This window comes from Oncorhynchus kisutch, unplaced genomic scaffold (assembly GCF_002021735.2).
Source record: "Oncorhynchus kisutch isolate 150728-3 unplaced genomic scaffold, Okis_V2 scaffold761, whole genome shotgun sequence".
In the NCBI taxonomy this organism is placed as follows: Eukaryota; Metazoa; Chordata; class Actinopteri; order Salmoniformes; family Salmonidae; genus Oncorhynchus; species Oncorhynchus kisutch.
This window is the reverse complement of record NW_022262706.1, coordinates 1,052-20,518: the sequence shown is the minus strand read 5'-3', so window position 1 is coordinate 20,518 and position 19,467 is coordinate 1,052. Positions and strand designations below refer to the sequence as shown.

General features: G+C 49.6%; 2 protein-coding genes across 4 annotated transcripts in view; one reads left to right on the top strand and one right to left on the bottom strand.

Moving 5' to 3' along the window:
- LOC116352914 (uncharacterized) overlaps positions 1 to 19,152 on the bottom strand; it is a 45,409-nt gene extending 26,257 nt beyond the window's left edge. Inside the window, exons 1-7 of one of the 3 annotated variants that reach the window (XM_031816204.1) lie at positions 18,989 to 19,152; positions 17,906 to 18,340; positions 17,498 to 17,701; positions 5,531 to 5,683; positions 5,025 to 5,180; positions 3,433 to 3,491; positions 2,718 to 2,921 (exon numbers count right to left, since the gene is read on the bottom strand). The gene's annotated coding sequence lies outside the window, so the exon portion shown is untranslated. The remainder of the gene's footprint in view (positions 1 to 2,717; positions 2,922 to 3,432; positions 3,492 to 5,024; positions 5,181 to 5,530; positions 5,684 to 17,497; positions 17,702 to 17,905; positions 18,341 to 18,988) is intronic. The other 2 variants (XM_031816203.1, XM_031816205.1) reach the window with 2 other exon arrangements.
- On the top strand, positions 6,152 to 9,183 carry LOC116361883 (polysialoglycoprotein-like; the record flags this gene model as incomplete). Its single annotated transcript, XM_031816210.1, has 5 exons — positions 6,152 to 6,284; positions 6,459 to 6,524; positions 6,677 to 6,760; positions 6,896 to 7,639; positions 8,255 to 9,183. Coding segments are annotated over exons 1-5 (1,923 nt in total), but the record flags the coding sequence as incomplete, so codon positions are not given.
- Positions 19,153 to 19,467: the final 315 nt, after the last annotated feature.

The window sequence follows — 19,467 nt, the reverse complement described above, 5'->3', positions numbered from 1 at the left end:
GACCCTGATCTCTCTTTTGAAGAACATATCAAGACTGTTTCAAGGACAGCTTTTTTCCATCTACGTAACATTGCAAAAATCAAACTTTCTGTCCAAAAATGATGCCGAAAAATGTATCCATGCTTTTGTCACTTCTAGGTTAGACTACTGCAATGCACTACTGCTCTACTTTCCGGCTACCCGGATAAAGCACTAAATAAACTTCAGTTAGTGCTAAATAGGATCCTGACTAGAACCCAAAAAATATATCATATTACTCCAGTGCTAGCCTCCCTACACTGGCCTCCTGTCAAGGCAAGGGCTGATTTCAAGGTTTTACTGCTATCTCTCTGATTTGGTCCTGCCATACATACCTACACGGTCACAAGACGCAGGCCTCCTAATCGTCCCTAGAATTTCTAAGCAAACAGCTGGAGGCAGGGCTTTCTCCTATAGAGCTCCATTTTTATGGAATGGTCTGCCTACCCATGTGAGAGACGCAAACCCGGTCTCAACCTTCTCTTCAGTGGGTCATATGATGGAGTGTAGTCTGGCCCAGGAGTGTGAAGGTGAACGGAAAGGCTCTGGAGCAACGAACCGCCCTTGCTGTCTCTGCCTGGCCGGCTCCCCTCTTTCCACTGGGATTCTCTGCCTCTAACCCTATTAACAGGGGCTGAGTTACTGGCTTACTAGGGCTCTTTCATACCGTGCCTAGGAGGGGTGATGTGATCTTCCTGTCTGGGTTGGCGCCCTCCCTTGGGTTGTGCCGTGGCGGAGATCTTTGTGGGCTACACTCGGGCCTTGTCTCAGGATGGTAAGTTGGTGGTTGAAGATATCCCTCTAGTGGTGTGGGGGCTGTGCTTTGGCAAAGTGGGTGGGGTTATATCCTTACTGTTTGGCCCTGTCCGGGGGTGTCATCGGATGGGGCCACAGTGTCTCCTGACCCCTCCTGTCTCAGCCTCCAGTATTTATGCTGCAGTAGTTTATGTGTCGGGGGGCAAGGGTCAGTTTGTTATATCTGGAGTACTTCTCCTGTCCTATCCGGTGTCCTGTGTGAATTTAAGTATGCTCTCTCTAATTTTCTCTTTCTCTCTTTCTTTCTCTCTCTCTCTCGGAGGACCTGAGCCCTAGGACCATGCTTCAGGACTACCTGGCATGATGACTCCTTGCTGTCCCCAGTCCACCTGGCCGTGCTGCTGCTCCAGTTTCAACTGTTCTGCCTGTGATTATTATTATTTGACCATGCTGGTCATTTATGAACATCTTGGCCATGTTCTGTTATAATCTCCACACGGCACAGCCAGAAGAGGACTGGCCACCCCACATAGCCTGGTTCCACTCTAGGTTTCTTCCTAGGTTTTGGCCTTTCTAGGGAGTTTTTCCTAGCCACCGTGCTTCTACACCTGCATTGCTTGCTGTTTGGGGTTTTAGGCTGGGTTTCTGTACAGCACTTTGAGATATCATCTGATGTACGAAGGGCTATATAAATACATTTGATGTTATTTTGATTTGACATGATGTGGAATGGGTTCTAGTTCATTTTAACTTGATGGTTGTGTAACTGAGTGTTTGGGGTTGGTACATATGAGGATGTTGCTAGAATCGGGGTTAATGGTGTCAGTGCTAACTAATATCACGGTTGACAACTTGCATTTCAATTACTCTGCTGGGTGTCTACTAGTCTTCTCTCCTAACTGACTTGGTTTCCTATTAGTGAATGCTTACATGTAAAACCAGCTCTCGTCACTCATACAGGTGCCCCTACTCTCCTAACCTCCCCTCAGTAACTAACGAAGGCACAAAATGATGACATAAATATCACAAGAAAGAATACATTAATGAATCATTTACTTTCTAGAGGCCAAAGGACAGGTAGGTTTAATAATGTAATATGTCCCATCAAAAAGTCCTGTTGTTCACATACCAGCATCCTAAATGGCACTGCTTTTGACCAGAACCCTATGGACCCTGTTCAACAGTAGTGTACTATTCAGTATAGGGTTCCTTTTGGGATGCATTAAATCTTTACAATTACTCATCAGAGCAAATGCTACCATTTTTTTTATTCCCACAGAGCCTGTGGGAATAAAAAAAGACATGAATGATTTTATAAAAATATTTGTTCATACAGAATGTATGATTTCCCCTCCTCCCACATGGATTACAGACAAGAGGCTAGGTGCGTTCTGACTGTCTTAGTGTGCGGATAAACATGACAATCACTCTCATGAAACTTAAATGAAACATCACTCCTTATGTCTTTTCTCAGCACAAACACTCAGCCCAATTTCTACAGTCAAAACAGGTTTTGAAAATGCTTCTTCCACATCTTTTGGTCCCTGTCTGTTTTGCTCTCAGTGAAGTGCTACTATCCCCTTGGACTACAGGTTATTGCCGTCATAAGGTGTGCGTCTGTCTGTTGGCCGGACACTTTCTACCGTTTAGGACCTTTGTGGGTAAAGGTAAAGATGGGGTATAGCAGCAGCAGTTCCTCTGAAGTGCAGTATCTGCTGGAAGGGAACCTGGTGGTATGAGAGGATGAGTGTGGGCCTGTTGTGCCTCCCCCTATCCCTCCCTCTTCTCTTTCTCTGTCTGAGGGACTCTTAAGGTTCCTGTGCGGACTGTCTCGGTTCGTGCCCTGCTGAAGCTGGCTGTGGTGATTTAAGACACGCTATGTTTATGTGTGTATTTGTTTGTGGCCTCTGGCCCACTTCGCTGTCCCTCTGTCCAGTACATACCGTTGTAGCAGGCCAAGTGTAGTGGCGTGTAGCCCTGGTTGTCTGTGATGACGGGGAGGGTCCACACTGACTGGGCGGTGTGTAGGAGCCACCCCAGTATCCCGATGTGTCCGGACGCCGCCACCAGGTGGACATGGCTCCGCCCCTTACCTTCCCGAACCAGGAAGCTGGCACTGTGCTGCACTCCTCGTGAAAAGTCACCGCCTAGGAGGAAGGGAAGGGAGGGGAGACAAGAATGGATTTGAATAATTTATAATCAATTAAATAATAAGGAATCATAATAGGTATATTTGGGCATAATTTATATTCCATGCTAGATCCCACACCAAAGCCATCCCTAGTATTTCAATGGCCCCATCCCTAGATCAGAACAAGCCTCCCCCTCTCTTTCTGTGTGTGAGCGCGTACAGCCAACTACGATTAACTCAAATGGCAAAATAAGGAAATCATCCTCATCATCACTGTGTGGAATATGCATGTATTTTACACTAATCAGGAATAGATCGGAATATGGTGTGTGAGTCTGTCTGGACAGTCAACTTCTTGTGGAAAATCTACACCATGCTTGCATCCCAGATAGCACCCTATTCCCTATGTAGTGAACTACTTTTGATCAGGGCCTATAAGGATCTGATCAAACGTAGTGTACTAAATAGGGAATAGGGTGCCATTTGTCATATGGAGACCACTACAGGAGCTGGTAGGCTTTACTCACAGCGAGGTGTAGAGGGCTGATGGGAGCTCTGACATCAGATTCGTTCAGGATGTCTGTCCCTGAGGTTTCAATTAGTCGAGGAAAGAGAAGACCGGCCAGTTCAGACTTGGAAAAAGAACATCAAGAGTGACGATGCGTCCACGACAAACATGCAGCCACACCTTAAAACCTACTGTTGGGTTCTGAGAATATGAAATCTACGAATTCATGTCACTGAGGGAGAGAGCTTAATGTATAACGTTTACATTATGTCAGGATATGTTTTTGTTAGCCATCAGGCATCCTATGGGTGGGATCCTCTGGGATGAGAAGACACACAGTCTGGTACCAATCACCATGTCAGCCTTGAGTTGGGGAGGAGTGAGCACTTTGGGGTAGCGGTCAGGTCAGATGAAGTGAGGAAGAACAGATATCACTAAGGTTCTGTCTAGCAACAAATCAAATCAAATCAAATTTATTTATATAGCCCTTCGTACATCAGCTGATATCTCAAAGTGCTGTACAGAAACCCAGCCTAAAACCCCAAACAGCAAGCAATGCAGGTGGAGAAGCACAGTGGCTAGGAAAAACTCCCTAGAAAGGCCAATACCTAGGAAGAAACCTAGAGAGGAACCAGGCTATGTGGGGTGGCCAGTCCTCTTCTGGCTGTGCCGGGTGGAGATTATAACAGAACATGGTCAAGATGTTCAATGTTCATAAATGACCAGCATGGTCGAATAATAATAAGGCAGAACAGTTGAAACTAGAGCAGCAGCACAGTCAGGTGGAAGTTGAAACTGGAGCAGCAGCATGGCCAGGTAGACTGGGGACAGCAAGGAGTCATCATGTCAGGTAGTCCTGGGGCATGGTCCTAGGGCTCAGGTCAGTTGAAACTGGAACAGCAGCATGGCCAGGTGGACTGGGGACAGCAAGGAGTCATCATGTCAGGTAGTCCTGGGGCATGGTCCTAGGGCTCAGGTCCTCCGAGAGAGAGAAAGAAAGAGAGAAGGAGAGAATTAGAGAACGCACACTTAGATTCACACAGGACACCGAATAGGACAGGAGAAGTACTCCAGATATAACAAACTGACCCCAGCCCCCCGACACATAAACTACTGCAGCATAAATACTGGAGGCTGAGACAGGAGGGGTCAGGAGACACTGTGGCCCCATCCGAGGACACCCCCGGACAGGGCCAAACAGGAAGGATATAACCCCACCCACTTTGCCAAAGCACAGCCCCCACACCACTAGAGGGATATCTTCAGAGATGCATTGACTGTTTAGATGTGTAGGAGGAGACTCAGCATAGGAGAGAGGATTAAATATCAGTGCTTGTGTGAATATGTTTTTTGTCTAATGCAGCTGTCTTGACCCTCTGGGAAGAATAAACTTGGTTCAAGCATTCATAGTGTCCGTCGAGTTTTTACTCTGAGAATTAGAACCTAACAGTTGGCACTGCGAGCAGGGTTCACCGCGATTTGCAGTCGAACTAGAGATTCCGAATCAGTGAAACAGAAACAAGGTAGGCACAGTTCCTACACCCGTTATCACTAATTCTGGCATCTTGGGGAGATGAGAGTCGTAGGCTGAACCAATTATAGGGTACGAACCTAGAAAGCCTGAGCTTATTCAGTAGTCCCATTGTATTACGACCGGTCGAGTCCCGGAATAGGTTGAGTCCCAGAAGGTAAGCCCGAGCAGGCAGGTACCTGCAAAGGGTAAGTCCTAGGGGGTAAGACCCGGGTGGGGTTGGTTACCTGCTATACCTGTAACGAGAGGGTGAAAGTCTCAGCCGCAGTGGCCATGCGGCAGTAGAGTGGGTGTGGATTGATAAAGTGACATGCTTGTGTACTAGGATAAAATGTTGCCATTCAGGGTTAGAAGAAAAGCAATAAGATACTCGAACGCTGTTGGATTTGGGTGTATTAGCAGTAGCAATAAAGAGAGGTTGGTTTTATGCCCTGTTGGGGTGGGGAACCATGACAGATTATGTGGAAATAGGAAGACAAGTGTGAATCATTTTGGTAATGTGTGTTATCAACAACAGTGATATTTGAACAGATTGGAGATGACTATCCATAACAATAAAATCCTTCATACAGTGAGGTTAGGTTACCATGCTTGTCCTGCCCCACAGCTGTAGACACAGCCTTCTCCAGGTCCTCAGACACTAGCTGGAGATCCATTACAGGATGTCTGTCACCTCACTGAGCCCCTATTGCAGGTTAGGGGTCACATCCACTTGAATGTCCTTCATATGACGAACCTCCTACAGAGCAAATGAGGAAAACATGATATATTAGGATTTATGTTAGTAGCAATAGAATATGGGAATTTTATCTCAACGCTACCTACAGCTATCATATTTATTTATGTATGTGATCTATGTAAATAAATAAATATATCACAGCTGTAAAACTGTGAAGGACTATAGGTGGAGGCCTACCCATTTCCCAGGAGCATTGTAAAACGTGGATTTGGGTACAGTGTTTATTTCCCCCTAATATCTTTGAAGATTACACCTAAAATAATTAGGCCTACTTCTTTCTACTGCTGATCTGAGACCATTAGGGTTAATCATTACAGATATAAATGCAATATATGGAGTAGAAAAGATTGCCTGCCCACCAACTTGATAAGAATCAACATGTGTTCTACATGGTCTATTTCTATCTGAACGTAACAACTCAATCAAGCTTGTTAATTGATCGTTAAGCCATGTTTGTCAGGTAAACGGTCATTAGTGGCCTATATAAGCCTCATACAGGCCATGGGAAGACATTACCTGTTGATAACACAGACTATTTTCATGATCATGGGAGGTGTGAGAGAATTGCTGCTCGTTGTGATGACTGTGGGGGTTGTCAAAGGTTGGTTCACTAATGTTTAAGGGATTTGTTTGGTAAATATGCTTAACTTTATAAGTTGGGTATTAATATTTGACTGTCTGTATCTTCCGCGTTGGTCATCTTTTATTCTTCACTGCTATTAATATATGTAGCTATTTTGTGTGAACTCAACTTCTGTCAACACTTTCTCCTCAGTTTCTTGTTACCCTGTTGGAAAGTCCCAGAAGCAAGATCAAGTCTCTCTGCAGAGGAGACTTGGAGGTAAGTGTTTCTTTCCACAACCCTTCTAGCTATGTTCTTTGTCACTGTCTATGGTGCTGCTGTGTTTGACACTCATTCAACAGCATAGAGTAACTCAGTCTAAATAATGTTGTCAAACCTTTTGCTTGTGTACCTAAACCTAAATTTTTCAGAGCTGTCATCAAATGACGTCTCCATTGTGCATGCCCTGGCCTTGCTCCGATCCATAGGGTCTGACGCGAAACAAACCAGAGAAGGTACGGCCTGAAACATATACTTTGAAAACTGTTGGCTTCATGTTGCTCAAAATTCGATTAGCAATTTGGCCTAGACCGTGTAGAACAGATGTGTTGCTGTAGAATACCCAACTGTTCCTTTTGTTTTTTCTCAAGAGTATTTAGAGACCAATGAAGTAGAATCCCAAGCTTCTCCAAACCATGGTAGTTCTCCGGCAAATGATGCCCTGTCCTCTGAGGAGAAGCTGAGGCACATGTCCTCTGACGACGCCACCTCTGAAGCTGCCACCGGCCCGTCCTCTGACGACGCCACCTCTGAAGCTGCCACCGGCCCGTCCTCTGACGACGCCACCTCTGAAGCTGCCACCGGCCCGTCCTCTGACGACGCCACCTCTGAAGCTGCCACCGGCCCGTCCTCTGACGACGCCACCTCTGAAGCTGCCACCGGCCCGTCCTCTGACGACGCCACCTCTGAAGCTGCCACCGGCCCGTCCTCTGACGACGCCACCGGCCCGTCCTCTGACGACGCCACCTCTGAAGCTGCCACCGGCCCGTCCTCTGACGACGCCACCTCTGAAGCTGCCACCGGCCCGTCCGGCGACGACGCCACCTCTGAAGCTGCCACCGGCCCGTCCTCTGACGACGCCACCTCTGAAGCTGCCACCGGCCCGTCCTCTGACGACGCCACCTCTGAAGCTGCCACCGGCCCGTCCTCTGACGACGCCACCTCTGAAGCTGCCACCGGCCCGTCCTCTGACGACGCCACCTCTGAAGCTGCCACCGGCCCGTCCTCTGACGACGCCACCTCTGAAGCTGCCACCGGCCCGTCCTCTGACGACGCCAACTCTGAAGCTGCCACCGGCCCGTCCTCTGACGACGCCACCTCTGAAGCTGCCACCGGCCCGTCCGGCGACGACGCCACCTCTGAAGCTGCCACCGGCCCGTCCGGCGACGACGCCACCTCTGAAGCTGCCACCGGCCCGTCCGGCGACGACGCCACCTCTGAAGCTGCCACCGGCCCGTCCGGCGACGACGCCACCTCTGAAGCTGCCACCGGCCCGTCCGGCGACGACGCCACCTCTGAAGCTGCCACCGGCCCGTCCGGCGACGACGCCACCTCTGAAGCTGCCACCGGCCCGTCCGGCGACGACGCCACCTCTGAAGCTGCCACCGGCCCGTCCGGCGACGACGCCACCTCTGAAGCTGCCACCGGCCCGTCCGGCGACGACGCCACCTCTGAAGCTGCCACCGGCCCGTCCGGCGACGACGCCACCTCTGAAGCTGCCACCGGCCCGTCCGGCGACGACGCCACCTCTGAAGCTGCCACCGGCCCGTCTGGCGACGACGCCACCTCTGAAGCTGCCACCGGCCCGTCTGGCGACGACGCCACCTCTGAAGCTGCCACCGGCCCGTCTGGCGACGACGCCACCTCTGAAGCTGCCACCGGCCCGTCTGGCGACGACGCCACCTCTGAAGCTGCCACCGGCCCGTCTGGCGACGACGCCACCTCTGAAGCTGCCACCGGCCCGTCTGGCGACGACGCCACCTCTGAAGCTGCCACCGGCCCGTCTGGCGACGACGCCACCTCTGAAGCTGCCACCGGCCCGTCCTCTGACGACGCCACCTCTGAAGCTGCCACCGGCCCGTCCTCTGACGACGCCACCTCTGAAGCTGCCACCGGCCCGTCCTCTGACGACGCCACCTCTGAAGCTGCCACCGGCCCGTCCTCTGACGACGCCACCTCTGAAGCTGCCACCGGCCCGTCCTCTGACGACGCCACCTCTGAAGCTGCCACCGGCCCGTCCTCTGACGACGCCACCTCTGAAGCTGCCACCGGCCCGTCCTCTGACGACGCCACCTCTGAAGCTGCCACCGGCCCGTCCTCTGACGACGCCACCTCTGAAGCTGCCACCGGCCCGTCCTCTGACGACGCCACCTCTGAAGCTGCCACCGGCCCGTCCTCTGACGACGCCACCTCTGAAGCTGCCACCGGCCCGTCCTCTGACGACGCCACCTCTGAAGCTGCCACCGGCCCGTCCTCTGACGACGCCACCTCTGAAGCTGCCACCGGCCCGTCCTCTGACGACGCCACCTCTGAAGCTGCCACCGGCCCGTCCTCTGACGACGCCACCTCTGAAGCTGCCACCGGCCCGTCCTCTGACGACGCCACCTCTGAAGCTGCCACCGGCCCGTCCTCTGACGACGCCACCTCTGAAGCTGCCACCGGCCCGTCCTCTGACGACGCCACCTCTGAAGCTGCCACCGGCCCGTCCTCTGACGACGCCACCTCTGAAGCTGCCACCGGCCCGTCCTCTGACGACGCCACCTCTGAAGCTGCCACCGGCCCGTCCTCTGACGACGCCACCTCTGAAGCTGCCACCGGCCCGTCCGGCGACGACGCCACCTCTGAAGCTGCCACCGGCCCGTCCTCTGACGACGCCACCTCTGTAGCTGCCACCGGCCCGTCCTCTGTAGCTGCCACCGGCCCGTCCTCTGGCGACGCCACCTCTGTAGCTGCCACCGGCCCGTCCTCTGGCGACGACGCCACCTCTGAAGCTGCCACCGGCCCGTCTGGCGACGACGCCACCTCTGAAGCTGCCACCGGCCCGTCTGGCGACGACGCCACCTCTGAAGCTGCCACCGGCCCGTCTGGCGACGACGCCACCTCTGAAGCTGCCACCGGCCCGTCCTCTGACGACGCCACCTCTGTAGCTGCCACCGGCCCGTCCTCTGACGACGCCACCTCTGAAGCTGCCACCGGCCCGTCCTCTGACGACGCCACCTCTGAAGCTGCCACCGGCCCGTCCTCTGACGACGCCACCTCTGAAGCTGCCACCGGCCCGTCCTCTGAAGCTGCCACCGGCCCGTCCTCTGACGACGCCACCTCTGAAGCTGCCACCGGCCCGTCCGGCGACGACGCCACCTCTGAAGCTGCCACCGGCCCGTCCGGCGACGACGCCACCTCTGAAGCTGCCACCGGCCCGTCCGGCGACGACGCCACCTCTGAAGCTGCCACCGGCCCGTCCGGCGACGACGCCACCTCTGAAGCTGCCACCGGCCCGTCCTCTGACGACGCCACCTCTGTAGCTGCCACCGGCCCGTCCTCTGTAGCTGCCACCGGCCCGTCCTCTGGCGACGACGCCACCTCTGAAGCTGCCACCGGCCCGTCTGGCGACGACGCCACCTCTGAAGCTGCCACCGGCCCGTCCTCTGACGACGCCACCTCTGAAGCTGCCACCGGCCCGTCCGGCGACGACGCCACCTCTGAAGCTGCCACCGGCCCGTCCGGCGACGACGCCACCTCTGAAGCTGCCACCGGCCCGTCCGGCGACGACGCCACCTCTGAAGCTGCCACCGGCCCGTCCGGCGACGACGCCACCTCTGAAGCTGCCACCGGCCCGTCCTCTGACGACGCCACCTCTGTAGCTGCCACCGGCCCGTCCTCTGTAGCTGCCACCGGCCCGTCGTCTGGCGACGACGCCACCTCTGAAGCTGCCACCGGCCCGTCTGGCGACGCCACCTCTGAAGCTGCCACCGGCCCGTCCTCTGACGACGCCACCTCTGAAGCTGCCACCGGCCCGTCCTCTGACGACGCCACCTCTGAAGCTGCCACCGGCCCGTCTGGCGACGACGCCATGGATATCTGACGTGGGACATGCAATAGTTAACGGGTACTCTAGTCCAGTGTGTAACTGCATTTGCTTGTTTTGGCTCAAATAAACATTAACTGTAATACTTGTGTATTGTTTTGGTGGTTCCTACTTGGAGCTGAGGTCTATGACCTGACTTGAGTAACTGGGGTGATGGCAACATTTATTTTGCATTATATCCATGCGCCAGCAATATTACTCTGACCCCTGTGTTTTAAATTACCATTTGACTTAAGCTACATTTGCTCAGTGTTGGTCCATTTATGCTAGTAGCATCACATGATACCTCAAACAGCATTTTGACGCCATTTCCGGTCACAACTTGCAGACTTGTTTACGTGTTGCTGTGTGTTTTGTTGCCTACTTTGCTACATGACAACTTTACGGTTTTTACTTTATAATTACCGTTTATATTTTTGGTTTTTCCCCTCGTGTCAGGGTTGCGTCAATTCGAATCTGGTATCAGGAAAAATATAAAAATGAGGCACCGACGTATGCTATGTATTTTTTATTAGCTAAGCAGTAAGTGGTAAATGCAATTTTCGTATATACGGGCTCTCTGTCCCACCTCGCAGGGCAAAACAGAACTGACTTGTTCCTGACAAAGATATTTAATATACTCTGACAGAAGTAGTTCCTGCTTCCGAGCCGGCCTGTCAGAGTAGAGACTAGGCTGGGTGAGTCTAAACCACGCCCAATCGTTGATTGTTGGCGCAGAGGCTGGTCCCAGCCCTCTAAGCGCTTCAGCGGTCAGTCGTTGTAGCTGTGTAGATATGCAGTTATCAGGCACCTGGCTCCTGTTATCTAACAAGACTGTTCTCGCAACACTACGTTCTGAATGTGCCCCCCCCAACTCATTGCACAGGTCCGGCCTTCATGTTATGTATTTTTCCATCATGAGAAAGGCCCATGGCCCTGAAACTGTTAACAAGGGTTCAAGTCAGCTATGTTGCATAACACATACATACATCCACACAAGCCAACAGCAGATAATATTAAATCACATATGGTAACGGGCTATAGTGCATAACACAGAATCCTCATACTCCGGACGCTTTATCTGGACATGGTTCGTCAGGACCTCCAACAGCCGAAGCTAAGTAACATTAACATGATGCCTTCTAATTGCAGTCGCTGTACTCATACAGGAGAACGATCGCCTTACGGTGAGGATACAACTGTGCTACAAGCCCAGCTTCAGACGCAATCGTTAGGCAAGGGTAATTTCTGTGTAGGAAAGGATGAAACAGCGTCTGTGCCACCAGTAAGTACAGATAGTAACGTTAGTATAAATCCCCTCGCACGGTCCCCGCAGCCGGACAACTTTCTCACGGTTTCTGGAGGGTAATGCTGTAGGAATGCTCAACCGGTGTCGCTCATTCAGCCGACAAACTTTCAACCGGTTTTCCCCATTAAGCAACGAGTCGGAGTCAGAGGCCGAGCCTTCTCTTGTCTCTACTCCTCCCGTTACGGGGTCTGAGACGCCGAAGCTTCCCACCATTAGCTCTGACAAATTGAAAACTCTCGTCATTGGCGACTCCATTACCCGCAGTATTAGACTTAAAACGAATCATCCAGCGATCATACACTGTTTACCAGGCGGCAGGGCAACCGACGTTAAGGCTAATCTGAAGATGGTGCTGGCTAAAGCTCAAACTGGCGAGTATAGAGATATTGTTATCCACGTCGGCACCAACGATATTAGGATGAAACAGTCAGAGATCACCACATAGCTTCAGCGTGTAAATCAGCTAGAAAGATGTGTCGGCATTGAGTAATTGTCTCTGGCCCCCTCCCAGTTAGGGGGAGTGATGAGCTCTACAGCAGAGTCTCACAACTCAATCGCTGGATGAAAACTGGTTTCTGCCCCTCCCAAAAGATAGAATTTTGTATATAATTGGCCCTCTTTCTGGGACTCACCCACAAACAGGACCAAGCCTGACCTGCGGAGGAGTGACGGACTCCATCCTAGCTGGAGGGGTGCTCTCATCTTATCTACCAACATAGACAGGGCTCTAACTCCTCTAGCACCACAATGAAATAGGGTGCAGGCCAGGCAGCAGGCTGTTAGCCAGTCTGCCACTAGCACAGTCAGTGTAGTCAGCTCAGCTATCTCCATTGAGACCGTGTCTGTGCCTCGACCTAGGTTGGACAAAACTAAACGTGGCGGTGTTCGCCTTAGCAATCTCACTAGGATAAAGACCTCCTCCATTCCTGTCATTATTGAAAGAGATCATGATACCTCACATCTCAAAATAGGGCTACTTAATGTCATATCCCTTACTTCAAAGGCAATTATAGTCAATGAACTGATCATAATCTTGATGTGATTGGCCTGATTGAAACATGGCTTTAGCCTGATGAATTTACTGTGTTAAATGAGGCCTCACCTCCTGGCTACACTAGTGACCATATCCCTCGTGCATCCCGCGGAGGTGTTGCTAACATTTACGATAGCAAATTGAAATGTACAAACAAACAAAAAAGACGTTTTCATCTTTTGAGCTTCTAGTCATGAAATCTATGTAGCCTACTTCAAATTTTTGGTGACTTTAATATTGACATGGAAAAGTCCACAGACCCATTCCAAAAGGCTTTCATCATCGACTCAGTGGGTTTTGTCCAACATGTCTCTGGACCTACTCACTGTCACAGTCATACTCTGGGCCTAGTTTTGTCCCATGGGATAAATGTTGTGGATCTTAATGTTTTTCCTCATAATCCTGGACTATCGGACCACCATTTTATTACATTTGCAATTGCAACAAATAATCTGCTCAGACCGCAACCAAGGAACATCAAAAGTCATGCTATAAATTCACAGATGACACAAAGATTATTTGATGTCCTTCCAGACTCCCTCTGTCTACCCAAGGACGCCAGAGGACAAAAATCAGTTAACCACCTAACTGAGGAACTCAATTTAACCTTGCGCAATACCCTAGATGCAGTTGCAACCCTAAAAACTAAAAACATTTCTCATAAGAAACTAGCTCCCTGGCATATAGAAAATACCCGAGCTCTGAAGCAAGCTTCCAGAAAATTGGAACGGAAATGACGCCACACCAAACTGGAAGTCTTCCGACTAGCTTGGAAAGACAGTACCGTGCAGTATCGAAGAGCCCTTGCTGCTGCTCGATCATCCTATTTTTCCAACTTAATTGAGGAAAATAAGAACAATCCGAAATTCCTTTTTGATACTGTCGCAAAGCAAAGCTAACTACAAAGCAGCATTCCCCAAGAGAGGATGGCTTTCACCTCAGCAGTAATAAATTCATGAACCTCTTTGAGGAAAAGATGATTATTAGAAAGCAAATTACGGACTCCTCTTTAAATCTGCGTATTCCTTCAAAGCTCATTTGTCCTGAGTCTGCACAACTCTGCCAGGACCTAGCATCAAGAGAGACACTCAAGTGTTTTAGTACTATATCTCTTGACACAACGATGAAAATGATCATGGCCTCTAAACATTCAAGATCCATACTGGACCCTATTCCAACTAAACTACTGAAAGAGCTGCTTCCTGTGCTTGGCCCTCCTATGTTGAACATAATAAACAGATCTCTATCCACCGGATGTGTACCAAACTCACTAAAAGTGGCAGTAATAAAGCCTCTCTTGAAAAAGCCAAACCTTGACCCAGAAAATATAAAAAACTATCGGCCTATATCGAATCTTCCATTCCTCTCAACATTTTTAGAAAAGGCTGTTGCGCAGCAACTCACTGCCTTCCTGAAGACAAACAATGTATACGAAATGCTTCAGTCTGGTTTTAGACCCCATCATAGCACTGAGACTGCACTTGTGAAGGTGGTAAATGACCTTTTAATGGCATCAGACCGGGGCTCTGCATCTGTTCTCGTGCTCCTAGACCTTAGTGCTGCTTTTGATACCATCGATCACCACATTCTTTTGGAGAGATTGGAAACCCAAATTGGTCCATACGGACAAGTTCTGGCCTGGTTTAGATCTTATCTGTCGGAAAGATATCAGTTTGTCTCTCTGAATTGTTTGTCCTCTGACAAATCAACTGTAAATTTCGATGTTCCTCAAGGTTCCGTTTTTAGGACCACGATTGATTTCACTATATATTTTACCTCTTGGGGATGTCATTCGAAAACATAATGTTAACTTTCACTGCTATGCAGATGACACACAGCTGAACATTTCAATGAAACATGGTGAAGCCACAAAATTGCCCTCGCTAGAAGCATGTGTTTCAGACATAAGGAAGTGGATGGCTGCAAACTTTCTACTTTTAAACTCGGACAAAACAGAGATGCTTGTTCTAGGTCCCAAGAAACAAAGAGATCTTCTGTTGAATCTGACAATTAATCTTAATGGCTGTACAGTCGTCTCAAATAAAACTGCGAAGGCCCTCGGCGTTACTCTGGACCCTGATCTCTCTTTTGAAGAACATATCAAGACTGTTTCAAGGACAGCTTTTTTCCATCTACGTAACATTGCAAAAATCTAACTTTCTGTCCAAAAATGATGCCGAAAAATGTATCCATGCTTTTGTCACTTCTAGGTTAGACTACTGCAATGCACTACTGCTCTACTTTCCGGCTACCCGGATAAAGCACTAAATAAACTTCAGTTAGTGCTAAATAGGATCCTGACTAGAACCCAAAAAATATATCATATTACTCCAGTGCTAGCCTCCCTACACTGGCCTCCTGTCAAGGCAAGGGCTGATTTCAAGGTTTTACTGCTATCTCTCTGATTTGGTCCTGCCATACATACCTACACGGTCACAAGACGCAGGCCTCCTAATCGTCCCTAGAATTTCTAAGCAAACAGCTGGAGGCAGGGCTTTCTCCTATAGAGCTCCATTTTTATGGAATGGTCTGCCTACCCATGTGAGAGACGCAAACCCGGTCTCAACCTTCTCTTCAGTGGGTCATATGATGGAGTGTAGTCTGGCCCAGGAGTGTGAAGGTGAACGGAAAGGCTCTGGAGCAACGAACCGCCCTTGCTGTCTCTGCCTGGCCGGCTCCCCTCTTTCCACTGGGATTCTCTGCCTCTAACCCTATTAACAGGGGCTGAGTTACTGGCTTACTAGGGCTCTTTCATACCGTGCCTAGGAGGGGTGATGTGATCTTCCTGTCTGGGTTGGCGCCCTCCCTTGGGTTGTGCCGTGGCGGAGATCTTTGTGGGCTACACTCGGGCCTTGTCTCAGGATGGTAAGTTGGTGGTTGAAGATATCCCTCTAGTGGTGTGGGGGCTGTGCTTTGGCAAAGTGGGTGGGGTTATATCCTTACTGTTTGGCCCTGTCCGGGGGTGTCATCGGATGGGGCCACAGTGTCTCCTGACCCCTCCTGTCTCAGCCTCCAGTATTTATGCTGCAGTAGTTTATGTGTCGGGGGGCAAGGGTCAGTTTGTTATATCTGGAGTACTTCTCCTGTCCTATCCGGTGTCCTGTGTGAATTTAAGTATGCTCTCTCTAATTTTCTCTTTCTCTCTTTCTTTCTCTCTCTCTCTCGGAGGACCTGAGCCCTAGGACCATGCTTCAGGACTACCTGGCATGATGACTCCTTGCTGTCCCCAGTCCACCTGGCCGTGCTGCTGCTCCAGTTTCAACTGTTCTGCCTGTGATTATTATTATTTGACCATGCTGGTCATTTATGAACATCTTGGCCATGTTCTGTTATAATCTCCACACGGCACAGCCAGAAGAGGACTGGCCACCCCACATAGCCTGGTTCCACTCTAGGTTTCTTCCTAGGTTTTGGCCTTTCTAGGGAGTTTTTCCTAGCCACCGTGCTTCTACACCTGCATTGCTTGCTGTTTGGGGTTTTAGGCTGGGTTTCTGTACAGCACTTTGAGATATCAGCTGATGTACGAAGGGCTATATAAATACATTTGATGTTATTTTGATTTGACATGATGTGGAATGGGTTCTAGTTCATTTTAACTTGATGGTTGTGTAACTGAGTGTTTGGGGTTGGTACATATGAGGATGTTGCTAGAATCGGGGTATGGTGTCAGTGCTAACTAATATCACGGTTGACAACTTGCATTTCAATTACTCTGCTGGGTGTCTACTAGTCTTCTCTCCTAACTGACTTGGTTTCCTATTAGTGAATACTTACATGTAAAACCAGCTCTCGTCGCTCATACAGGTGCCCCTACTCTCCTAACCTCCCCTCAGTAACTAACGAAGGCACAAAATGATGACATAAATATCACAAGAAAGAATACATTAATGAATCATTTACTTTCTAGAGGCCAAAGGACAGGTAGGTTTAATAATGTAATATGTCCCATCAAAAAGTCCTGTTGTTCACATACCAGCATCCTAAATGGCACTGCTTTTGACCAGAACCCTATGGACCCTGTTCAACAGTAGTGTACTATTCAGTATAGGGTTCCTTTTGGGATGCATTAAATCTTTACAATTACTCATCAGAGCAAATGCTACCATTTTTTTTATTCCCACAGAGCCTGTGGGAATAAAAAAAGACATGAATGATTTTATAAAAATATTTGTTCATACAGATTGTATGATTTCCCCTCCTCCCACATGGATTACAGACAAGAGGCTAGGTGCGTTCTGACTGTCTTAGTGTGCGGATAAACATGACAATCACTCTCATGAAACTTAAATGAAACATCACTCCTTATGTCTTTTCTCAGCACAAACACTCAGCCCAATTTCTACAGTCAAAACAGGTTTTGAAAATGCTTCTTCCACATCTTTTGGTCCCTGTCTGTTTTGCTCTCAGTGAAGTGCTACTATCCCCTTGGACTACAGGTTATTGCCGTCATAAGGTGTGCGTCTGTCTGTTGGCCGGACACTTTCTACCGTTTAGGACCTTTGTGGGTAAAGGTAAAGATGGGGTATAGCAGCAGCAGTTCCTCTGAAGTGCAGTATCTGCTGGAAGGGAACCTGGTGGTATGAGAGGATGAGTGTGGGCCTGTTGTGCCTCCCCCTATCCCTCCCTCTTCTCTCTCTCTGTCTGAGGGACTCTTAAGGTTCCTGTGCGGACTGTCTCGGTTCGTGCCCTCCTGAAGCTGGCTGTGGTGATTTAAGACACGCTATGTTTATGTGTGTATTTGTTTGTGGCCTCTGGCCCACTTCGCTGTCCCTCTGTCCAGTACATACCGTTGTAGCAGGCCAAGTGTAGTGGCGTGTAGCCCTGGTTGTCTGTGATGACGGGGAGGGTCCACACTGACTGGGCGGTGTGTAGGAGCCACCCCAGTATCCCGATGTGTCCGGACGCCGCCACCAGGTGGACATGGCTCCGCCCCTTACCTTCCCGAACCAGGAAGCTGGCACTGTGCTGCACTCCTCGTGAAAAGTCACCGCCTAGGAGGAAGGGAAGGGAGGGGAGACAAGAATGGATTTGAATAATTTATAATCAATTAAATAATAAGGAATCATAATAGGTATATTTGGGCATAATTTATATTCCATGCTAGATCCCACACCAAAGCCATCCCTAGTATTTCAATGGCCCCATCCCTAGATCAGAACAAGCCTCCCCCTCTCTTTCTGTGTGTGAGCGCGTACAGCCAACTCTCCTCACAACCCTTCTGTGTAGAGCTGTTCTGTGCCATTTGTCTTTGGCTTCTACGCTTGCTCCCTTGTTGAACAGGGAGTACACACAGTCTGTGTCCGCTCAGCACCGACAGCATCAGAGGGGTTCTGATACACAAGACAACAGGTCATATTACAAACTGGTAGTAACCAGGCTGAGTCCCAAATGGCAACCTATTCCCTATATGGTACACTACTCTTGACCTGAGCCCATAGGACTTTGGTTTAAAGTACTGTACCAAGTAGGGTACAGGTTGCCATTTTGGATGCAGCCCCAGTTTCAAAATCTCTTTATTTCAGGAATTGTATCCAAAACCCAAGTGACTATTCCGTCTTGAATGTCCACTGTACTCTGGATGTCAGCATTTCCAATCAGCAAACGCAAACACTCCGAATGTCCGTTGGTTGCTAGAGGAAGATAAACAGAGAGGATATAACAATGTGAGATGATTGACCTTCAGTAGCTAGAGATGGAAAAAACTGAGAAGATATAAGAATGTGAGATGATTGACCATTGGTAGCGAGAGGAGGATAAACAGAGAGAATATAAGAATGTCAGATGATTGACCATTGGTAGCTAGAGGAGGATCAACAAGAGGATATAAGAATGTCAGATGATTGACCATTGGTAGCTAGAGGAGGATCAACAGAGAGGATATGAGCAGATTGCTGGACGACTATAACCTTCACATGAACAGACAGATTTCAAGAACAGTGGTGTTGGTAGATGACATCCTCATGATGTTAACACAGCAGATAATAAAGAATTTTGGGGCTGAGGCCATTGAAGCCTGTCACTTGCTAGCTGTGTACCTGGCTCTGGATAGAAGTCTCCCCTGTGCACTGATCTAGGATCAGCTTACCCTCCCTAGATCCTCAATCATTAGTGGAGAACATGACAAAAAATGACCTTAGATCAGTGTCTCGTGGGCATTTTCACACGATACCATCCCTAGAGTGGACATAGTCGTCCTAGCAACATGACCAAACAAATGGCCATCTTGGTCAGGAAAACTTTTTAATTACAGAAGCTCTATGTGATATCCTTATGTCTACCTGCAGCGTGGATGGGGGTCCTCTTCAGAGTGAAGTCTTTAACCAGGATGGAGGCTTCCTGGTTGATGAGGACGTCAACACACTCCACAAGGCTTTTTAAGGCAGCCAGGTCCAGAGGGGTGCGCCCCTGGCTGTCCCTCACGTCTAGATCCAGCAGAGACTGAACCAGGACCCTCCATAGCATGGTGGTGACTGTGGTACGCATGAATAGATATTCACTCTTAATATAATCAATGTCCTAGAGTAGACCAGTGGTACACCTGAACAGAAATACAGTGCTAGACCTCTAAAGTAGACCAGAGTCTTTCAATCGGGAGCCCATTTTTGCTCCTGCCCAGCATAAACATCGGAGGTTCCTGTCAAGCGTGGGATTGAGAAACAAACACTCTACTTCTCCTCTGAGGTTGATTAACTCAAATGGCAAAATAAGGAAATCATCCTCATCATCACTGTGTAGAATATGCATGTATTTTACACTA